The sequence below is a fragment of the Pleurodeles waltl genome, chromosome 6 (assembly GCF_031143425.1).
Source record: "Pleurodeles waltl isolate 20211129_DDA chromosome 6, aPleWal1.hap1.20221129, whole genome shotgun sequence".
NCBI lineage: Eukaryota > Metazoa > Chordata > Amphibia > Caudata > Salamandridae > Pleurodeles > Pleurodeles waltl.
In genome coordinates, this window is record NC_090445.1 from 189273505 (window position 1) to 189294028 (window position 20524).

At 43.7% G+C, this 20524-nt stretch overlaps 1 protein-coding gene across 1 annotated transcript in view; it reads right to left on the reverse strand.

Annotated features, from left to right (window-relative positions):
* The window catches only part of DUSP3 (dual specificity phosphatase 3), a 323437-nt gene that overhangs the window by 238842 nt on the left and 64071 nt on the right, over window positions 1-20524 (reverse strand). Inside the window, exon 2 of the mRNA XM_069237779.1 lies at window positions 15638-15864. Within this exon, the coding sequence (XP_069093880.1) occupies window positions 15638-15864 (227 nt within the window). The remainder of the gene's footprint in view (window positions 1-15637; window positions 15865-20524) is intronic.

The following is a 20524-nucleotide window of genomic DNA, read 5'->3' on the forward strand; positions in this document are numbered from 1 at the left end:
GCCACTGGAGCATTTCTTGTCTACGCTGTTTCGGATTAGAGAAATTGCATTCTTGCATTGTTGATGTGAGGGGACTCTATCTTTTAGCACTCCATCAAAGAGCATCACTTTCCATGCTCCCTCTCCAAAGCCCTCCTCTCTTTAGTTTGTATTTCTTTATTTTTTTGAATTCTTGTTTAGAGCCCATCTATTGCAGATTGCTATCAACCACTTGCACTGGCTTATTTGCGTGTTATCCTGCTCTTCCACTTATTTCTAAATTTACAGTTCTAAAACAAAAAATAATTACAAGATGGTCGGCATGCATGCCGACACAGGTCCTTACATTTTGAAATGTTTTACTCAACTAGTTAGAAGAATAGACAAAAGAATTGAAAAAAAATCCAATCGCACCTCCCCTTGTCTCCTTAATGCTTAATATGAAAGTGAAAATTGAAGGCTCCACATTGCTTGGAGATGAATGGACTATTCATTGAATATCCTGGCTAAAGCTTTGTGGCAAACGTTCATCTACAGAATAAATTTTAGGTGGATTAGCAAAAAAGTTATAATTGTCTGAAGCTAAAAGTGCATATCTTGAAATTAAATTTCAAGGCTGATCTGTCTCTTCTGAATTTGTTATTGGCAATTATTTCTAAAGGACAGCTAGATTTAAAGGTTTATGCATTTTTTCAGTCTTGTTAAATCTAAATCAAATGTACCCAAACAAGCAAAATGGTAAGAAAACTGTTTGAAACACCAGTTCAGTTCTTTTCCTCATGACAAATGGCTGTTGATCTCAAAGTCATTGTTCACAGCCAAGATCACTCTGAGCTTAGCCCACGCAAAACTCATCCTCCTGCACAGAACATATTGGACAACCACTTGCCTAAAAAAAAAAATATATATATATTATCCATTCTAATACCTGGCGGTGGGTGCCCTACCACACTTTTTGTGAAGTTGATCTCTCCTGAAGGGAGGGATTGTTTCTTACTGTGAAGATGTCTTTCAGATAAAACTATCCCTCCACTTTCTAAAACTATGGGGGTTATTCCAACTTTGGAGGAGGTGTTAATCCGTCCCAAAAGTGACGGTAAAGTGACGGATATACCACCAGCCGTATTACGAGTTCCATGGGATATAATGGACTCGTAATACGGCTGGTGGTAAATCCGTCACTTTTCCGTTACTTTTGGGACGGATTAACACCTCCTCCAAAGTTGGAATAACCCCCTATGCGTGGAAGCAAAACTTAAGACACCACAGATATTCACTTGTCCGATCCAATTAACAGCATCTTCTGTAACTGGAAGCTCACAGACACGATTTCAATGCATACATTGTTGGCATGTTTTTGTTCTATAAGGAGTGTGGGTAACATCTCACTACAGCACTCACGATGGTTATCTAGAACACAACTCATCAGGAACAATTTGGACCACTACATAGAAATAAATAAACTTTGTGAACTAAAACGTCTTATTCTGTTAACACCACGTCTCTCCCTTTTGTTATGTTTGATAATTATACTCATCTCTTTTCCTTACTTTCGGTTATACAATTTGGTAGGTCTACAATTTGAGAGACTCTAATGCCATTTTTCCATCACAGCCTGTTGAACAATGACTACGGGCTTGACAATTTATAATAACTGGCAGCTTTTGCTGACAAGATACTTCTGCCCTCCCGAATGATTTAAGTCAGACCTACATCTTATATCTTAAGTTATTTTCTTTATGCTTTAGTGCTAATGATTTGTAAACATGAAAACTGAAGAAAACAAATTGAATTAAAAAAATGCCTTCTCTCCCAGTAAGGAAGACCTAAAAACAACTATTCTTTCTATTCTTATGGTGTTCTATCATACTATGCACAGTGAGTACAGAGCTTTGTGTCATTTCCTAGGGGCCAACACCCACCACGTGTGAAAGCCATGTGGTTAGTCCCAGGCATCTCTCAGAGGCCAACAGAGGTTAGACCCTAACACCTACTCAAGAAGGCAGTGAATCCCTCAGTGTGTGGCACATTGAAAAAAGTGATGTCAGTAGCACAGGCAGTGCCTTCATGAAGCAATGACTTAGTAAGACCACACTTGGAGTCAGGCAGATTAATTCCTTCAAAATGTCCTAGATCTTCTCTGGTGCCTGGGCATACTTCAAAGGTGAGGAATCTACTGAAAAAGCAGCCATGAAACTATTTAATTTATCCTGCTCTTCTTTGTTCTCAGCTTATCTACCAGTATAAATTGGAGCCTTTGGTATTAAAATAATCCATCAATAGGTAATTATATAACATATGTTTAGTTATTGGCTGAGACTATTCTCAGGTTCCCCTCCTATAGGATGTCCAACTCAAAATGTAGCAGGAGATTAGGGAACACTTCGCGGTAATAATTGATCAATAAACCTGTTTGAAATTAAATAATTTTGTGTGGAGCACATAGGGCTCCACACTTTTCCTAGTGCTAAAAAGTGAACAAAATGAAAACAAAAGTACCTTCTTAATAATCCAGGTTATTTATGTTAGCCTTTAATTTAAGGTATTTGCTAATGAGTCGCACTTCGAGGGAGAAAAAATATTAGTATGTTGGTAAGAGCAGTAAGCTTTTATTTAATTCTTGGTGTGTGGTGGGTGGGGGAATTTATTTATTAAGAGATTTGAAAACTGCATTTTAAGGAGAAAAGCAAACTTTGAGATGGAGCTGAATCCATATACAGGTACATGAAATAGGGTCATTTTGGAGGGCATTAATAGCTATGGACTGCAACATGAGCATATTATGCCACCAAAGCTAACAGATGAAGAAACAAACACGATATGCATTTCTTTATTGACCAGTACAAGGAGCTTGACTTTAATGTAAACATTATGGATGCTGATGGAACCGATGGAGCAGACAAAGGGTGCTTGTGGAGAGAGGGAAACTGGCAAATTACTGACACAAACATACTCATGATTGCTTGTAGTGGGTTTAAGAACATATTCAGAGAGGTCAACCGGGAGGTAAAGGCAACATATTCCAAACTGTGAGAAGAGGGTATTGGAAAATCAATGGCCTGGAATTACTTATGAGATAACAACACATTTGTAAAATGTGATTTGAATGAAAGTGGCTCGTAGGGCTGGCGTGGGTGATATACATGTGAATGCGAAGTAAGGGCTGACAAAGCCACTACTTATGCACTGCTCGGCAAACATTTTACCACGTGTAATTTAAAAATATGCGAGGGAAACATATTGTATGCACTCCATTGCTTCTTAGCTTGGTTGCTACTTTACAGATACATTTACGGGCATACATAACATGCAAAAGGTTTGCCTGGGTCACAGAAGAAGGTAACAATCTACGTGCACTGTACATGAGGTATGGCAATATTAAGCAAACAGGTTTTCCAAAGTTACAAAGATTTCCCACCAGAGAAGCAACGGAAGGCAAGCAATGCATATGTGATGCGCATCCACAAAGTGGTCGCTTTTAGAAAACCAGAAAGGCTTAAAATCAAATGGATATGGATATTCCGAAGGCACCAGTTCTGCACCCGCATAGTCTTGACGCAGGGTTTGCAGAAAATGCAGCCAAGAGCCCCAGTCTATACAGAACACATAAAATATATAGAGAGCGTATCAGCATATACTAGAAAAACACTGAATTAATTGGAAAGAAATGTAAAGCGAGTATGGTTATAAAACTCGCTATTTCTACCCAAGAAACTGAAAGGTATACATGGATATAGCACTGTCATGCACTTACTTTATGCACGTCGCACTTATATGTGTGTATTGGTGTATGGCCACTCATCCAAGCTGGGGAGTCATACAGTACTGTATATGAGTGGGGGCTCAATCTAATGTAAATAATCACTGGGGAAAGAAAGGTCGAGCTCGATCACTCCAGTGGGTAAGACTGCAGAACACATTCAAGCTTACTCATTACCTAGGTTATGCATCAATTTCATTGTGAGCCTTTTCTTAAACACCGGACAGTATCAACAGAAAAAGGAGGACGCCGATGACGAGAGAAAGGGATGAAGGCAGAGAGCCAGGCAGAGATCGCTTGAGGGCAATACAGGAAAAAGGTATCACTTGATGAAACGTCCTGCATATTACAACTGGTGAAGTTCTAAAATAGTACCAGGTGGATGTTGATGAGATGGGATCCAACAGCATTGCATGAATGGACAGTGGTGTAATTCAATGATGGAAAACGTTTGTGTTTCACTTATTCTACCTGTAAGTGACCATTACAACAAGAGAACTAATTGTAATACTTCTACTCGTGCCTTATGTATGTAGATAAGATGGGATCAAGAGCAGAATGTAAAAAAATCCTGGGAAAACGAAGATGTGTACATTTGTAAAATTGTGTTTCCACTGAACACACACAATACGGACCCATCCTGGTGTCTGATGCTGGCTTATAAAGAACATAAGAAAAACAATTTATTGATAAGATCTGTCACTATCACGTAGCCATTGTGATTGGTTATATGGTCAACACTCATGTTAATTACAGGAATGCATTATTTTTAAGTATTACGGAGGGAACACTGATCCAATAACAGAAAATCAGAATGTGGGCATTGGTTCTATGGTCAATTCGTAGGTTAATTACAGGAATGCATTATTTCCAGGTATTACAGAGAGAACACTGGTCCAATAACAAGAAATCAGAATGTGGGCATTTCAATGGTTTTCTGATCTCCATAACCAAGTCCACTAGCTGGAGGTCAGATGGTTCCTATACTGGCTGCGAGTGGGAACCAGCGTACACTGTAACATCTTATGCATTCATTTCAAATGCTGGCAATGCACACCTCTGCTGTATCTTCGGGATACCATCCGAATGAATAAAACATGGGAAAAGAAAACATTAAGCAGCTAATACTTATTGTCTCAACTAGCTTTTACATTATGAAGGGGAGGCAGCTGGAATTTCAAGGAGCTTAAGCAACTGTACCCATTGGGTTGGAATTTAAAATCATACCTCTGTGAAGCATGACTACATCAGGATGGGCTGTCTCAATTTCTCTATTCGCATTGACAGCTACCAGAGGCAACATTTTGTTGCATTGTTCTCTATGTAAATGTTTTGACAAATAATCAATAACACGTGGTGACATATCACAAAAAAGACTAAGAAGATATTTTTTTTAAAAAAGATTTCTACTGGGGCCTCAGGAAAGGGGGCACAAAGCAAATAATGTAAGTTTATGAGCTTACATTGAAAAAAAACACAATATATGGTCCCACGGCAACCATATAAGTCAATGTACAAGGACTTACAAACTAAGCAGCCTACTCTCAAAGGTACATGTACATTTGTACATTTACTCATGTGTAAATCACTACACCTAGTAGTTTCTTTGCACTTTTTGCTAATTACTGTTTCAGAGAGTAAAGTTATCCGTAGGCACAGACTTAAATATCTCCACCGCTCTTCAGTGGAGCCACCTACACAAAATTGTATGATTGTAAACTTACTGCTCAAAACTTTTCATACATAGTTGGAGAAAGCTCCCTATAGGAAAATATATGGAAACTTCTGAACGTTTATTAATCTGTAAAAATTATATCAAAACATTCTAATCTAAAATATTACTGTAGAATAATTGTATATGTTTATTTTAAATCTAGAATTAATAAAATAAAATGTTACAGCACTTTAAATTAAATAGTATTAAAATGAATTAAAATACATGTATTTCAATTTCAAATATTTAGTAAAGAACAGCTGAAAAACATGCATACACTAAAATTGTTATTTGGATTTATAATGTATAAAAGTGTATTAAAATGTATGTTAAGAATGCATTTAAATCATTTTTAATTTTTGTAAATTTTACATTTTGATTTAATGTTAAGATTAAAATAAGTATTACAGTTTACTATTATATAAACAGTGTATAATATAATTATGTTAAAAACGATATATTAATTATATATATATATATATATTTTCTTTTTTTTAAAGTCGAAGTATCTTTTAATTTCGCATTAGTACCTATGGGTGGGTTATTTTAAGTTCCTGCCTATATTGTTTTCTTTAGGAGTGTGTTGGACTACCATGTGTACTGCTGGTCTTAATCTAAGTGTAGAAGTACATTTATTACTGTTTTGGGACCTTTCTGGCTGTAGTAACTTTAGAGGTTTAGTTGGGAATTGTGATGGGCCTGTTCTTTTGTAGGTGGGTGTTTTCATTTGCATGGCCCTCACTAAACCCCTCTTAAGGGCTCCCTAAGTCCCTCCCCTTCGGATGTAAGTGTTGCCTATTTTCCAGTCCCTCTCCCATACCTACACATTTACTACTAAAACGTAGACTCCAAAAGTGGCAGAGATCTCAGCACAAAAAGACAGGCATGGCAAAAACCGAATCCTCCACCCATAGGTTAGTGAGTAGCATTTTGTAATACTAGTATTACTACTGAAGTTCTACTAAACGTACTGCAAAATACAGTTTGTAAATAGGCTCCTGAATATTTATTCACATTATGGGGGAAGCATGTATAGGTTTCATGGAAACATTAGATGAGGTCTGATGCTGCTGGGCCAAGGAATTTCAGAAGACAGAAGTGCAAAAAATTCCCATAATCTAATCAATTTAATGCTGTTGACAATCAATTTCATGTTCATGAAGGCGTAAATGTAAGATTTTGCGGAACATCCCAAAAGCAACAAAAGACAATGTAGATACTGACTCAATCCAGGTGACTGCCGAAAGACACTGATCAAATTTAAATCAGAGAATACGAAACAAGGAACCTGGAGTAGAAAGGAGAACCACATGTCTCAGGCCAAGGACACAAATTCGGAATTGACAGAGGCCTTCCAAAAAGCACAACTTGCACATTAAATGGGTGAGCTCTCAGGGAGTTCTTATTCATCCAAAATGCATTGGCTAACAACGCGCTAGAAACTTTGACAAGGGACTATATATCCCAGACTGCTTTGAGGCTCCAGGAGGCAGCCATTTTAACCACACCTGCATCCACTTGATCAGACCAACGAGCACTATAAAGTGCGTGTGGGTACTTTGCAGTGGTGGACGTTCTGGAAACTCTGACAAGGGACTACATATCCCAGACTGCTTTGAAGCCCCAGGAGGTGGCCATTTTCACCAGCACCTGCATCCACTTAATCAGACCAATGAGCGCTATAAAGCGTGTGGAGGCACTTCGCGGCACGGGACGCGCTAGAAACTTTGAAAAGGGACTACATATCCCAGACTGCTTTGAGACCCCAGGAGGCAGCCATTTTCATCAGCACCTGCATCCACTTGATCAGACCAACGAGCGCTATAAAGAACGTGGGTGCACTTTGCGCTGCGTGGCGCACGCAGGACACGCCCGGGAAACGCCCAGGCCAAGGGCAGGCCCGTCCATGCCCGTCAGAGCCCAGAGGAAGCTGGGCTGGGCCCACGCCCTAACATTTAACTCCAAGTAGGCATCGTTGACTCTCGTTTCTATTATTGTATCCTCCTACAGGTTGTACCATTGAACTAACTCTCTATAGAACACTTATCCACCAATTACAGTCCTTTGATGGGTAAAAGGAAAGCAACAGAGGGTGGGGCAGGAGCTGTGGTAAAAACTAAGTGGAAAAGACATAAGCATGCAGCTAATAATTGTGTTATGGACAGAATCAACAACCTTCTTGGTAAATGCGAAGAAGTTTTAACCTCTTCCCCTGATAATGGCCCCAACGATGCTGGGGGCAAGTGCTCCCCAGTCAGGAAGGGGGCAGGCCACAAGAAAATTGCTGACATATTCATAAAACGTGGCCAACAGGCCACAGCCTCTACAGGGCAGGGGGAAGTTAGGAATGTCATCACCCACGCTCCCTCATTATTAGCGAACGAGTCACCACTAGATCCCAGCGACTCTATTCAGTGTAGCAATCGCTTTAGTCCCTTAACAAATATCTCAGACCCATATGACGACCCAGACCTAGGCATTAGGGTGGGTGGGTCAGGAGACGTAAATGTGTACTCAGCTCAGGCAAATGCACAGCACATCCTATGCATGTAAGATTTAAAGAGGGCGGTGTCAGAACTCAAGTCTATTGTTAATTCCTTAATTGCAATAGTCAAGCAGCTAATTCCTTCAGACGCCACGGCCATCATGAATCATATCCATAGCCCCATGCCAAATCCATTTGGTACCTTGATGAAGTTGCCCAAATCGCCAGCAAACAGTTGTGCTGGCCAAACTTTAGCTGGTGCTAAGACCAAGAATTCCAATCAGCCTCCCCCACACAACAGCTTAGGCGTAGGAAAGGCATCTGATGCCTGCTAACAAATCACCAAATTCACGAGCGATACTGTCCCTAAACACACTGCACAACCCGCCATTGACCGGTTTAAATCTAAAAACACTATTCTAATGGTCAACGTTCCCAAGCTACACCCACTGGCACAAACAGTAGGGGAGATTCTATTATAAATAAGGCATTTCATTGGATTCGCACACGCTTTGACATGTTAAAATTGACATTTAGGGACAGGAGCATGGTAGATAACCAGGTGGCCCTGGACGCAAGGTCAAGTGCTCCAGGGCAATCCTGTATCCAGTACAAATTCCCTGTGCCACCTGTGCACTATGGGGATCGCCCCACTCATTGTCCAGCAGGTCATCTATCTGCTCTCAGTGAGAATGATTGACTTGATGTGCCATCTGAAGCACACGTTGAACTATCCTCTGACTTACACAAAACAACTGTTCACGGCCTGGCTGTAGTCTCTAACATTGTCACCACAAGCACACACGTTCCTCTTCCACACAGATTCCACCAGACCGCCCATGACCCACTGTACAACCGTGATAACATTGCACTCTCCCTTTCCCAGGAAAATCACTTACCAATCCAAGAACAGACAGCTAAGCCTGAAAACACCTCACCTAGGATTAGGCTAGCTCCCCTAGATTGACACCACCACTCAACCTAGGATCTGCTGGACAATAGTGATAACGATCCCTCCACCCTCAACCAACTCTACCTGCCAAACCAGCCTCCTGTAGCTAAACCTTCAAATATCACATCAGTGGACAGGGCGGTCCCTCCAATCACTGGGGTACTGGTCTCATAGAACGTGGCAAGTCTGAGATCAATCCTCCCCCTTCCGTCCTTTACCTCCTTCATTGAGGAACACGACATATGCCTTCTCCAGGAGACATGGTCGATCCATCCACTCTTTCGAACTGGCTACTCAAATTTTTATATTCCTGCACTGCCTAGTGTCAGGGGCAGGCCTTCCGGGGGCTTAACCAATTGAACTAGAACATTACTAAACTGCTGTATATCACAGCTATCTATTGATTCCCATGACCTGTTTGTTAGGTCTTCGCCTATCATTCGGGGCTGACACAGTTGTGATCATTTTTAACATCTACACTAGAAGGGTTGGGGGGGGGGGACGGGTCTCCATCACCCTCTGTGCTCTGAAGGCATTTTTGCAAAGCAGTCCATGCCATCATAAAATCATTGTGGCAGATGACTTCAATGTCACATTTGAACCTCTTGACTGGGATGATCTCGGGTCCACCCACGAGGAGGATCGGGCATGGTCTATCCCTGCCATAGATATCCCGCCCATCAAAAGGTGGATGCAGGTTGCTGTCCAAGTAAAATCATTTACCGTGGAATTTGGACTCAGGGAACTAAACGGCAGGACCAAATCAGAAGCAAATGGTTGCCACGCATAACATAGTGGACCATACCAGTAGAATTGATTACTGTCCAGTTGACATAAGACTATGGCCCCTAGTCATTGACATGATGGTTACAGAGAGAACTGAATGTGATCATATCCTTCTTTCAGTCCATATGTCCATCTGTCCATGATTAACACCTCAGTAGTCGCACCAGAGGGAATTAGTCTGGTTAATGACAAGCATCACCTAAAGTGGAATAAGGTTCTGGCTCGACCGGCGGACGTCAATGCTGCTAACAACACCTTGAGGACACATTGATGGGCTCAGAGGCGGGTCCCTCAATCCCCAATGAGGAAATAAGCTTAACTCACACCTCATGCTTCAAGGGTATGCGGCCCATTTCTCAGAAGACATTGCTCCTGCTGTCAAGAGGCTTAAGGGTAGGCATCACTGGTTTAACAAACAGTGCCGGACCTCAAACATGTATCTAATCCAAGCTATTAAATCTAAGGATGTAAACACCATTCGCTCACGCAAGAAAGCTTTACAAGTCAGCTGTCTGCAAAGCAAAGTGTGAACAAGATGACAAGTGGTGGGCAGCACTTAGTGGTGCTGCTCGAAAGAGGAACTGTAATGAGTTCTGGTCCCTGGCAGTGCACGGCCCAGGAAACAGCAAATTGGACATTACAACTAATATTGCATCAAAGGACTGGGTAGGCCATTTTAGTGGGCTGCACTCTTATGACCATGATAGTACAACTTCTGCACATAAGGATCCTTGCTCAAATATTACTCTAACACCCACCCCTCCAGTGCTGCAACTGTTCTCCCAAGCGGACATAGCATATTCCTTAGGTACTCTAAAGCGTGGTAGGGCACCTGGCTCAGATGATGTTCCAGCAGACCTATTCTTAACTGACACTGCAATCTGGTCAAGATATATCCCCATCCTAGTGAATGTGTTGGAAACACCCCTTTTTGCAGGGTCATCCCCAATCTTTTTTGCCTCCTGTCTCCTATTTTTTCTGACCTGTTGCTGTTGGCTTTTGAACTTTGAGCACTTTACCACTGCTAAACAGTGCTAAAGTGCATATGCTCCCTGTGTAAATTGTATTGTTGATTGGTTTATCCATTATTGGCATATTTGATTTACTAGCAAGTCCCTAGTAGAGCGCACTAGAGGTGCCCAGGGCCTGTAAATCAAATGCTGCCACCCACATTAGAAGCCCTGTAATCATGTCTCAGACCTGCCACTGCAGTATCTTTGGGTTCAGTTTTAAACTGCCAATTCAACGTGACAAGTGTACCCACTTGCCAGGCCTAAACCTTCCCTTTTCTTACATGCAAGAAACCCCTAAAGTAGGCACTAGGTAGCCCCATGGGCAGGGTGCAGTGTATGTTTAAGGTAAAACATATACTAATGTGTTTTATATGTCCTAACAGTGAAATACTGCTAAATTCTTTTTTCACTGTTGCAAGGTCTATCCCTCTCATAGGTTAACATGGGGCTGCCTTTCAATATGATTAAAGTGTTGATTCCGTTTGAGAGCAGATAGACATGTGGAGTTTGGGGTCTCTGAGCTCACAATTTAAAAATACATCTTTTAGTAAAGTTGATTTTAAGATTGTGTGTTTGAAAATGCCACTTTTAGAAAGCAAGCATTTTCTTGCTTAAACCATTCTGTGACTCTGCCTGTTAGTGGATTCCCTGTCTGAGTCAGTTTGACAGTTGGGCTGTTTGCACCTCTCTCTAGACAGTGACACAAAGAAAGCTGGGGTGTAGCCTGCATATGCTGATGAGCCATCTGTGCTGGGACGGAGGGGAGGAGTGGTCACTCACACCTGAAAGGGCTGTGCCTGCCCTCACACAATGCAGTCTCCAACCCCCTGGTGTGTTTCTGGGGCCTGGTCTGGGCAAGGCAGGATTTCACAAACGAGAGAGACTTTTCTTTGAAGTAAGCCTACTTCAAAGGGCAAAATGGGTATTAGAAAGGCACCTAAAACCACAGACTTTAGATCACTTCAGGAAATCAAGAGGAACTGCTGACTGGAGAAGAGCTGAAGAGCTGAGGAAGAAGAGCTACCCTGTCTGTGACTGTGCTTTGTGGAGCTATCCTGCAGTTGTTGCTTCTGCCTGGGGAAAGGGGAAAAAGACTGGACTTTGTTGAACATTTCTGCTTGAGAAGAAATCTCCAAGGGTTTGTCCTGAGCTTGCCTCCTGTTGTTGAAGTCTCAGGGCCATCAAAGATTTCCCCTGCCAGCACCTGGACTCTCTGCTGAGACTCGTGGCCTACCAAGTGGTGCCCTATCCAGTTCGTTCCTGGTGCCTTGATAGGTGAAGCTGGCAGACCAAGACTGAAAATCGACGCACCCTCCTAGAGCGGCTAAAGAAACGACGTGCCGCTGGCTCCGCCGCTGAAAACGATGCAGCGCTTGCAGCGCGGCTGGGAGCTCGACGCACACGGCTGGAGAAAGGACGCACTGCATCGCTGACGGAGGCTGATATCATCACAACCCACACAGCGTGGTTTTGCTATTTCCATGCAGCAGGATTTTCGACACAAACCTTGCTGGGCGTGGAAAAACGACACAACGACTTCCTGGACCCGAGTGCTGTCAGGATCGACGCATCGCTCCCCTTCAGGGAGGAAAAACGACGCACGCCGGTCCGACCGGATTAGGAGAAACGACACATGATCTCGCTTGCGGGTGATAAATCGAAGCACCGCTTACCTTTTTCGATGCACACTCACCCGTGCATGTTATTTTAACGAGACCCAGGTACTTTTCAACGCTAACACTGTTAGCATTGTTTTCTAAAGGATTTAAGACTCTTTTTGCATTTTAATTAATAACTTGAATTGTGTATGTTGGATTTTTGTCGTTTTGGTCTTGTTTTGTTTAGATAAATATTTTCTATTTTTCTAAATCTGTGTTGTGTCATTTTGTAGTGTTTTCATTAAGTTACTGTGTGTGTTGGTACAAATACTTTACACCTAGCACTCTGAAGTTAAGCCTGCCTGCTCGTGCTAAGCTACCAATGGGGTGAGCGGGGGTTAGCTGAGGGTGATTCTCTTTTACCCTGACTAGAGTGAGGGTCCTTGCTTGGACAGGGGGTAATCCGACTGCCAACCAAAGACCCCATTTATAACAGAAAGCAATAGCATCTGGGGCACGAATCCCTGAGTCCTGGAAGGGGGCCATTGTTGTCCCGATTTTTAAAAAGGGTGACAGAGCTCTCCCCTTTATTTATAGGCCAATTAGCTTAATAGATTGCATGCAAAAAATGTTCGGTCATTGCCTCTGTGTCCCCTCCACGCAGGTTTCCATAAAAAAAATCCACCATTGAGCAAGCTCTTAGGTTTTTGCTTTTATACTGGAAAACAGTTTTTCTTGGCAAAGGGAACCTGTATGTTGTTTTTATGGATTTGAAATCCACATTCGACTTAACAAACTGTGGAAGTTCTTTCCTTAATGGGTAAGGAGCACATTCTGGTACTATTAATTTGGCTCCACGAGGGTAATTATGCACGTGTCAAGTGGGATGACAAGAGGCAGCTAACTGACTGAATCCAGGTGTCAAGGGGTGTACGGCAAGGATGTGTCCTTGCACCCACTCTGTTCTCCTTGTACATTAATGATATTGTCCCCTCTCTACCCGGAGTGGAGGCTGATGCACCATCACTAGGCACACAGAAAAGTCCAGTCTTGCTCTTTGCAGACAATACACGCCTGATATCCAAGACCCCAATCGGATTACGAAAACTCCTCACATGCTTTGAGGAATTTTGTTCCACGCGGGGACTTGAAATAAATGCCATTGGCAAACAAAGTTCCAAAATGGATCAGTCATGGACCTCAGATTACACTAAATCTAAAAAATAATCCAGATAGCATCGGAATAAAAATCATACTTGAAAGACTGAACTAAAGCTGAAGAAGAAACTACAAAGGTAACAAAGTGCATAAAACTTCAGGAAGAGAACTAGGATACTGGAGCAGAAAGAAGGCAGAAAAGGAGACAAAAACAACAGCATGTGTCCTGTCCGAAAGGAATGAAGCGATCAAATGCAAGGCCCTGTGGTGGATCACTATTACATTTCTAGAGAGTACAACAGTAAATAGTGTCAAATAGAGCCAAGAAATCCAAAAGTGTTCCGGGGCATAGAGGAGGGGACAGGGCAGATGTGCCTAATCTGACAACAATCTGTTGGAAAGCAGAGTGTTGCAGGAGAAGTTTGCGGTTAAGGGCACATTCTCCATTTACTGAACTATCATCTACAACAGTTAAGATAACTTAATGAGACGTAGGGCGGCACTGGATGTGGACCTGGGCCAACTAGATGACATCCACTGGGAAGCAGTACCGATGCACTAATGGGAAGTAGCTATTAAGGCCCGGCTGAGACTAACTAAATTAAAAATAGTCTGTAAAGTCATATTATAATCGTAGCAGATCGGGAAATGGGAAGGGCACAATCTCCACTACGCATGCAATACAATGTTGCTGAGGGGATGTTTTTTCATACAATTTGGGAGTGACGTTTGATCCAGAATTACAGGGATGAAATAACAACTGAACTGTCGGCGGTCCAGGAGGTCCCTGTATATACTAACATTAATTTCAAGTTATTGGGGATTCCATGCAACATCAACAGGGCCAGGAGACAGATGTTGTTCTGTGCATTGGATTTTGTGCTAGCAAAAACGGACAGAGCTAAAATGTGAATAACCTGGCTGCCCCAACTAAACAAATGTGGTCTGCACGAGTAACAGCCTGCTTAAAGGCGGAGAGAGCAGTCTATTAGGGAAAGACTGGCCAAACAAGTTCGTAAAGATATGGTAAAACTGTAGGGATTATCATGGTAAAGGCTGGCAGACCCAATCACTCAGGAGTATGACCCCTCACCATAAATTAGTAGTGGCACACAACCCGAGGTGGTCGATTAATGGGATATTGGAGCGGAAGGCGGGGAGGCTCAGTGGGTGGACCCCAGATCCACATGAGACAAAGATGATGTTTACACTACAGATTGTACCGGATTAGTATATTGTTGACACCGTGTGTGACAGGTTGTATATTCATGATAAACTGAATAATGCAAACTGGGATTGAAAAAAGAAAAAATAAATCCATAAGGATCACATTCACAAACATGCTGGCGCGCAACTACCCCAAAATTCACCAAAGTTATCAACTGTGGCAGGCAGTGCCGCCCCTGCCCCCAAGCAAGGCTTAAGGGCATAAAGACGTGTATTTGGCTGTTCAGGGAAAGGAAAACATGTTTCCTAACAAGACAGTAGGAAGAAAGAACTTAAGGTCCAAGGGAAGATGTTTTCAATAAAGGAGAGGCAATGGCATGAGAGCAGGAAAATATGGCATGCATCACAGTGAAAAGAGAAAACAGAGGAGGTTAATAATATGCATTACCATTGTAAAATGCCCAATTTGACACGTGTAGGAGACACAGACTTCAAATACAGAAAAGTTAGATTTAGTGACAGGGTCATATTCGGCAATTTCAGGCTGCATTGAACTGGCAGTCAAAGCAGTCTGCGGTCCATGAGGACCACAGGTGAACAAGAAGAGGAGTCACTGCCTGACAGCCTCAAATGAAGCAGGATGCAGTTTTGCCTCCTTCGACCGCCACTGTCACACTGCCATCATATTAGGGCCTAAACGTTTGCTTGTACATATGGAGGCTACAAATTGGGGATATCCTGGGGAAAATATGCATAAGTACACGTTCTGCTTGTGGCAATGGGCCTAAACTCCTCCCCAAAAAGTGTTACAGGGAAACCTGTCTGCTATGCACGTGGGCCTGTAATATCCTCTCAAAGAATGTAGGTATAGCACTGTACATTTTTTAGCACTCGCCATAAACACGGTAAACAAATCCAGAAGAAAAAGAAAGAGCATCTGCATGAAACTGCAATGGCTTGGGAAGAAGCAGACCTCACTCAAGAAAAGCCGGTGGCAGTCTGCGCTTATGACCATATCCTCTTACCGTCCTTCTGGGCCTGCGCCTTGTCTATGAAGTCAGCCGCCTCCTCGAAGTAGTGGCTGAGGTTGAACTCCGGCGTGTCGTTGGCTTTGATGCCCTTGTAGGTGATGCCGGTCCCATCGTAGTACTCCGTGTTGGTGTTCACGTGCATGAAAGACTTCCCCTCCGCCGCGTTGAGCACGTGGGTTATGCCCAGGCGCTGCAACCGCATGATATTTTTGGCTATGAACCTACAAGACATAAAAAAAATACAAAAGCGGTTAGGCGCTGGCCACAATGTATATATGGCTCAAATCTGACACTTAGCAATAAGATTTTGAGCAGTTAATAGAAAAGAAAAATGATTACTATAGTGTAGGGGGAGAGGTAAACATAGCCATAGGAGGAGGCCTTGTCTAAGATGCCGACCAGAGCGGGAGCTATCCTAGATCAGATCTCTGCACCCTGCTGCTCGATTATCCTTTAAGCGCTCCGTCCCATTCTGTAATCTCTCTTTGGGCTTCAAACCACGCCCAAGTCACGTCAGTCACTTACATTGGTTCCTGGGCTTGCCTTTTATAATCCGTTTGCTTTTATTTGTGAAAGGCATGCATACGTCATGCCTTTTCCGGTGTTTAGCCCACCTACACAGCACTGGTAAACTACTAAAAACATAGGAGGATCAATGTTTTCAGCATGGTGTCCGGACTACTTTATCTGTTTATTTTCCACGCAGCGCGATCGCGCTGCATTTTACATAGTGCGATCGCGTTGCGTTTTTTTTCTTTACAACGCTAATAGCTCTAACTCAAGCTAATGTGAGACCCATTGCATTGAAAATGCTTGTTAAAGGCAGAATCTGGCATCCTCGACCTGCTCCCTGCGTGTCTCAGAGAAGGGGGGGACGACAAGAGCTACGGGGAGGGCTGCCATAGCGGGCTCCTGAGGGGCAGAGGCTCCCCTGCGGCCGATCGGGCTCAGGGGAGGGGACGTGAACAAGGCACGGAGCAAGTGCAGGGGGCCTGCTCTGTTCGCTTCCAGTGACCATCACAGTATCCCGGTGCCGGACCCACGGACGGAAGGAGGTGAGGAGTTACCACGCCTGGACCGTCGAAGCGCGAGCTGTAGCCCAGCTGCTGGGAGCGTGTTGTGGGCCCCGTGAGACAACCCAGCTGCAGGAGGAGAGCGCAGCAGGGTGGAGAGGGACACCAGCGTGCGCCTTAGCATGCCCATGGAGATCCTGTGAGATCCACGACGCTGGGACCGATATCTCCACCTTCTGCAGCTCCGATGGGGGCCTACAGGGGGCCTTAAAATGGATGAGTAGTGGCTAGTAAGGGAGTCTCCTCGGTGCACTCCCCACGGGGCAATCCGATTGGCCTCTGGCGACGTGCTTAACACACAGGCTGACATTAATTCTGCTTTAAAAAATTATTACCTATCATTAAATGCAGCGGCTGAACCACTGTCAGCAGCACAGGTATCTGCTTTTTTCGATACTATTCCCCTACCCCAAATACGCATGCCACACAGAGAAGACCTAGATGCACCAATCAGGATGGAGGAAATTTGTGTTGCAATAACCCAATTAGCCCGTAATAAAGCCCCTGGCATTGACGGCTTGCCAGTCGATTACTACTCGGCATATACATCTCATCTCTTACCACCTATGCTCGAGATGTTCATTGAGGCATACTTGAAGGGAAAACTTGCAGACATCACATGAAGCCCTCATAGTAGTCTTGCCAAAACCAAGCCCCGACCCCCTCGACATGAGATCCTACAGACCTCTTTCCTTACTAAACTTGGATTGTAAAATCCTGGGGAAACTCCTGGCAAACAGACTCCTCACGTTAATGCCTGGTCTGATACACGAGGATCAGTCGGGCTTTGGACGCAATACTTTTTTTTCCACATCAGTGCCCATGATGATGGCGGAGGAGTGGGGTTTGGCTGTTTCGCTGGATATTGAAAAAGCATTTGATACGCTCAGTTGGGATCATTTATTTACAACTCTTAGTCGCATGGGATTCGAGATCGGATTTCTGAGGTGGGTGAAGGTCCTGTACTCTGACCCGACAGCTAGGTCAAAACAGGCAACATAATCTCAGATAGCTTTCCTATCCACAGGGGTACTCGACAGGGTTGCTCGCTTTCTCCATTATTGTTCACAATAGCGATGGACCTGCTGGCGGCTCGTCTGGGACAGAAAGCGGAATGCTGGGGGATACGGGAGTCACGCGGCTTCCACATCATATTATTTTATGCAGATGATGCCTTAATTTACCTACGCGACCATGCAACGGCTGTTCCCGAAGTAATGTCCTTACTGGACACTGTTGGAACAATATCGGGACAAAAGGTCAACTGGTCAAAATCCTGCATTTTCCCCATGTCACCTGTCCCCGCGGTTGCCCAACTGACCCTCCCCCATTATAGAGTACGGTGGTGCCACATCACATTTAAATATCTCAGAGTGCAGATACACCACTCCCTGCAAGACTTGAGAGAAGGTAACCTGGACCGGGTGGTAAGAAGCATTCGTGGCTTGCTCCCCTTCTGGTGCTCGCTCCCGCTCTCATCAATGGGAAGAATGGCCATAGCTAATAAGCTTGTTTTCCTCAGGCTGTTGTACTATTTCGTGGCATTACCAGTCGTTCTCCCCAAACTCTTTTTTTGAACGTTAAATAGCTTACTAACTGAACTAATCTGGGGGAAGGGTAGACCACGACGCACCGTATAGGACATGCCTGCTCTACTGCTGAATACAGCCAGAGCCTGTTGGCATAGATATATACACAGTACTTCCGTAAACATACTGTACTCCCCATTAATACCTATATCGTGGCTACTATCCGCTCGGGTCATGCTGTACCACCATGATATGGCCTCGTGGATTACTGCTAGGCTCACAATGGTGGGCAACTTTTTTGCAGAAGGTACACTACAGACGTTTGATGAACTCAGGGAATCCAATTATTTCCATCATACTGTGTGATCAGGTGACTCATACACAATACATGGAGGAATGGCAACTCGGAACCAACGAAATCACAAGCACTCACAATGATATTGTCTGACCCAGGGACCAGTAAAGTAATTTCCACACTATACACTGCCTTAAACACAGCACACTGTCCAGGGGTGGAGAACGCCTGTGCCCGATGGGATGAAGTACTCCCTTATCCCTTGCCCCAAGGTTCATGGGCATCTGCATTGTCCAGGATCACTTAATCCCAGGCTCCGTTTCACACAATTCAATTACTTGCACCAAGCCCACTTGTCTCCTTCCCGCATTAAACGTATGTTCCTGATATGATATCTGATCCTAAATGCCCGAGATGCGGTCGAGGCGAGGCTTGCTTTTATCACATGGTATGGGACTGCCCCCCGCTGCAGTCAACCTGGCGTCAGGTGTCAGAGACCACAGCTGACATAACAGACCACGCTTTGACACCCACACGAATCCTGTTTACTGGGGCTACGACACAGAAAATGTGGCAACATACACCTCTACAGATTTATAGATATGGCATTTACCACCTTTAAACGCCACATCCCCATGTGTTGGAAGGCACCTTCGCCCCCGGACATCGGCAGATGGCTACACTCCATGCTACAGCTGGCACGAGCAGAAGCAGAGGTGCTGATAGCGATGTTGCGTAGGGGCCTAACACTAGGTGTAGTGATATATGGAACACATTCATCATTAAACTAGAAGCCAAAAGCGACACTCGATCTCCCTGAACAAAACTTACTACTATACCCACATCTGTATTTGATAGATTCTCTGCTGCACTTAAAAGCACACCTAGCCTGTGATCCCTTGCAGGCCCGTAAGGTTGTACTCTCCATCCTGTTGTATTACATTGGGGAACACTCTCTGCACAGGGGCGCTTCCCGCAACTCGGACCGATTCACCATATGGCCCATGGTTACGGATCATACATAACTGTATTCACACTGATTCCTATACGGTCTCTCTTGCTGGACCCACAAGGGCTTGTCTCGTGTATGTAAGTACAATCCTTGTTTGTGCTCGAAGGGTTAGAGAAAGAATCACTTCTGCTTCCTCCTTTCTATGGGGCTTGTGGGGTGACTATCTGTAAGGGTAATCTGCGCAGAGGCATTGCTCTTCCCTGTTGCTGTGGGAAGTTCTGAGCCTTACCCTGTGTACAACTGGTAACACCAGTGTGTTTGTCCATTCCCGATCTGTTCCCTGTTTTTTCACACTAAGATTGCTCTGCCTTCACTATCCTGTTTTCTGTGCTTTACCATAGCTATCCTTTCCCCATGTATGCCTGTATCTGCTCTTCTGCTTTGGTACACTACCTCCTCTGGAGATATTCTGTGACCTCAAGGGGTGCCTAAACCAGAGTCCTGCCTAGAACAGCCCGCCTGAAACCGTGACAAAATCTAAGAGAGGATTAAACATCATGAAAGCCAAAAGTAGACAACATTGTCACAAAATCTGGGCTCAATAAATATTTTGGAAGTGGCACTGACCATCTTCCTAAACAAGAGTGTCCAGGAGGTGCCCACGTATGATGGGTGAATGTTAGAATATCACTAGCGTCAACACTAACACAAACATATTGGATCCTAAATACCATTTATTAAAACATTATCCCATAGGGTGTAATTATTTTTCTGTTATTAACTCCAATGGGCCTATATTTTTGCCATTGATATTTAAGACACAATATTTGTGTCATACCATATTTTGGTGACGATATTCTGGTATCGTACCATCTCTTCATCTAAAGATGAAAATGATGTAATGAGGCTTGGGGGCACATATCAAGAAATGGACATGCACAGGGCTAGGAATACAAAGTAAGGTAAACTGTTGATGGCTTCAAATGAAATCGTTTCCCAAATACTGATATCTTGTAGGAAGAAAACATGCTA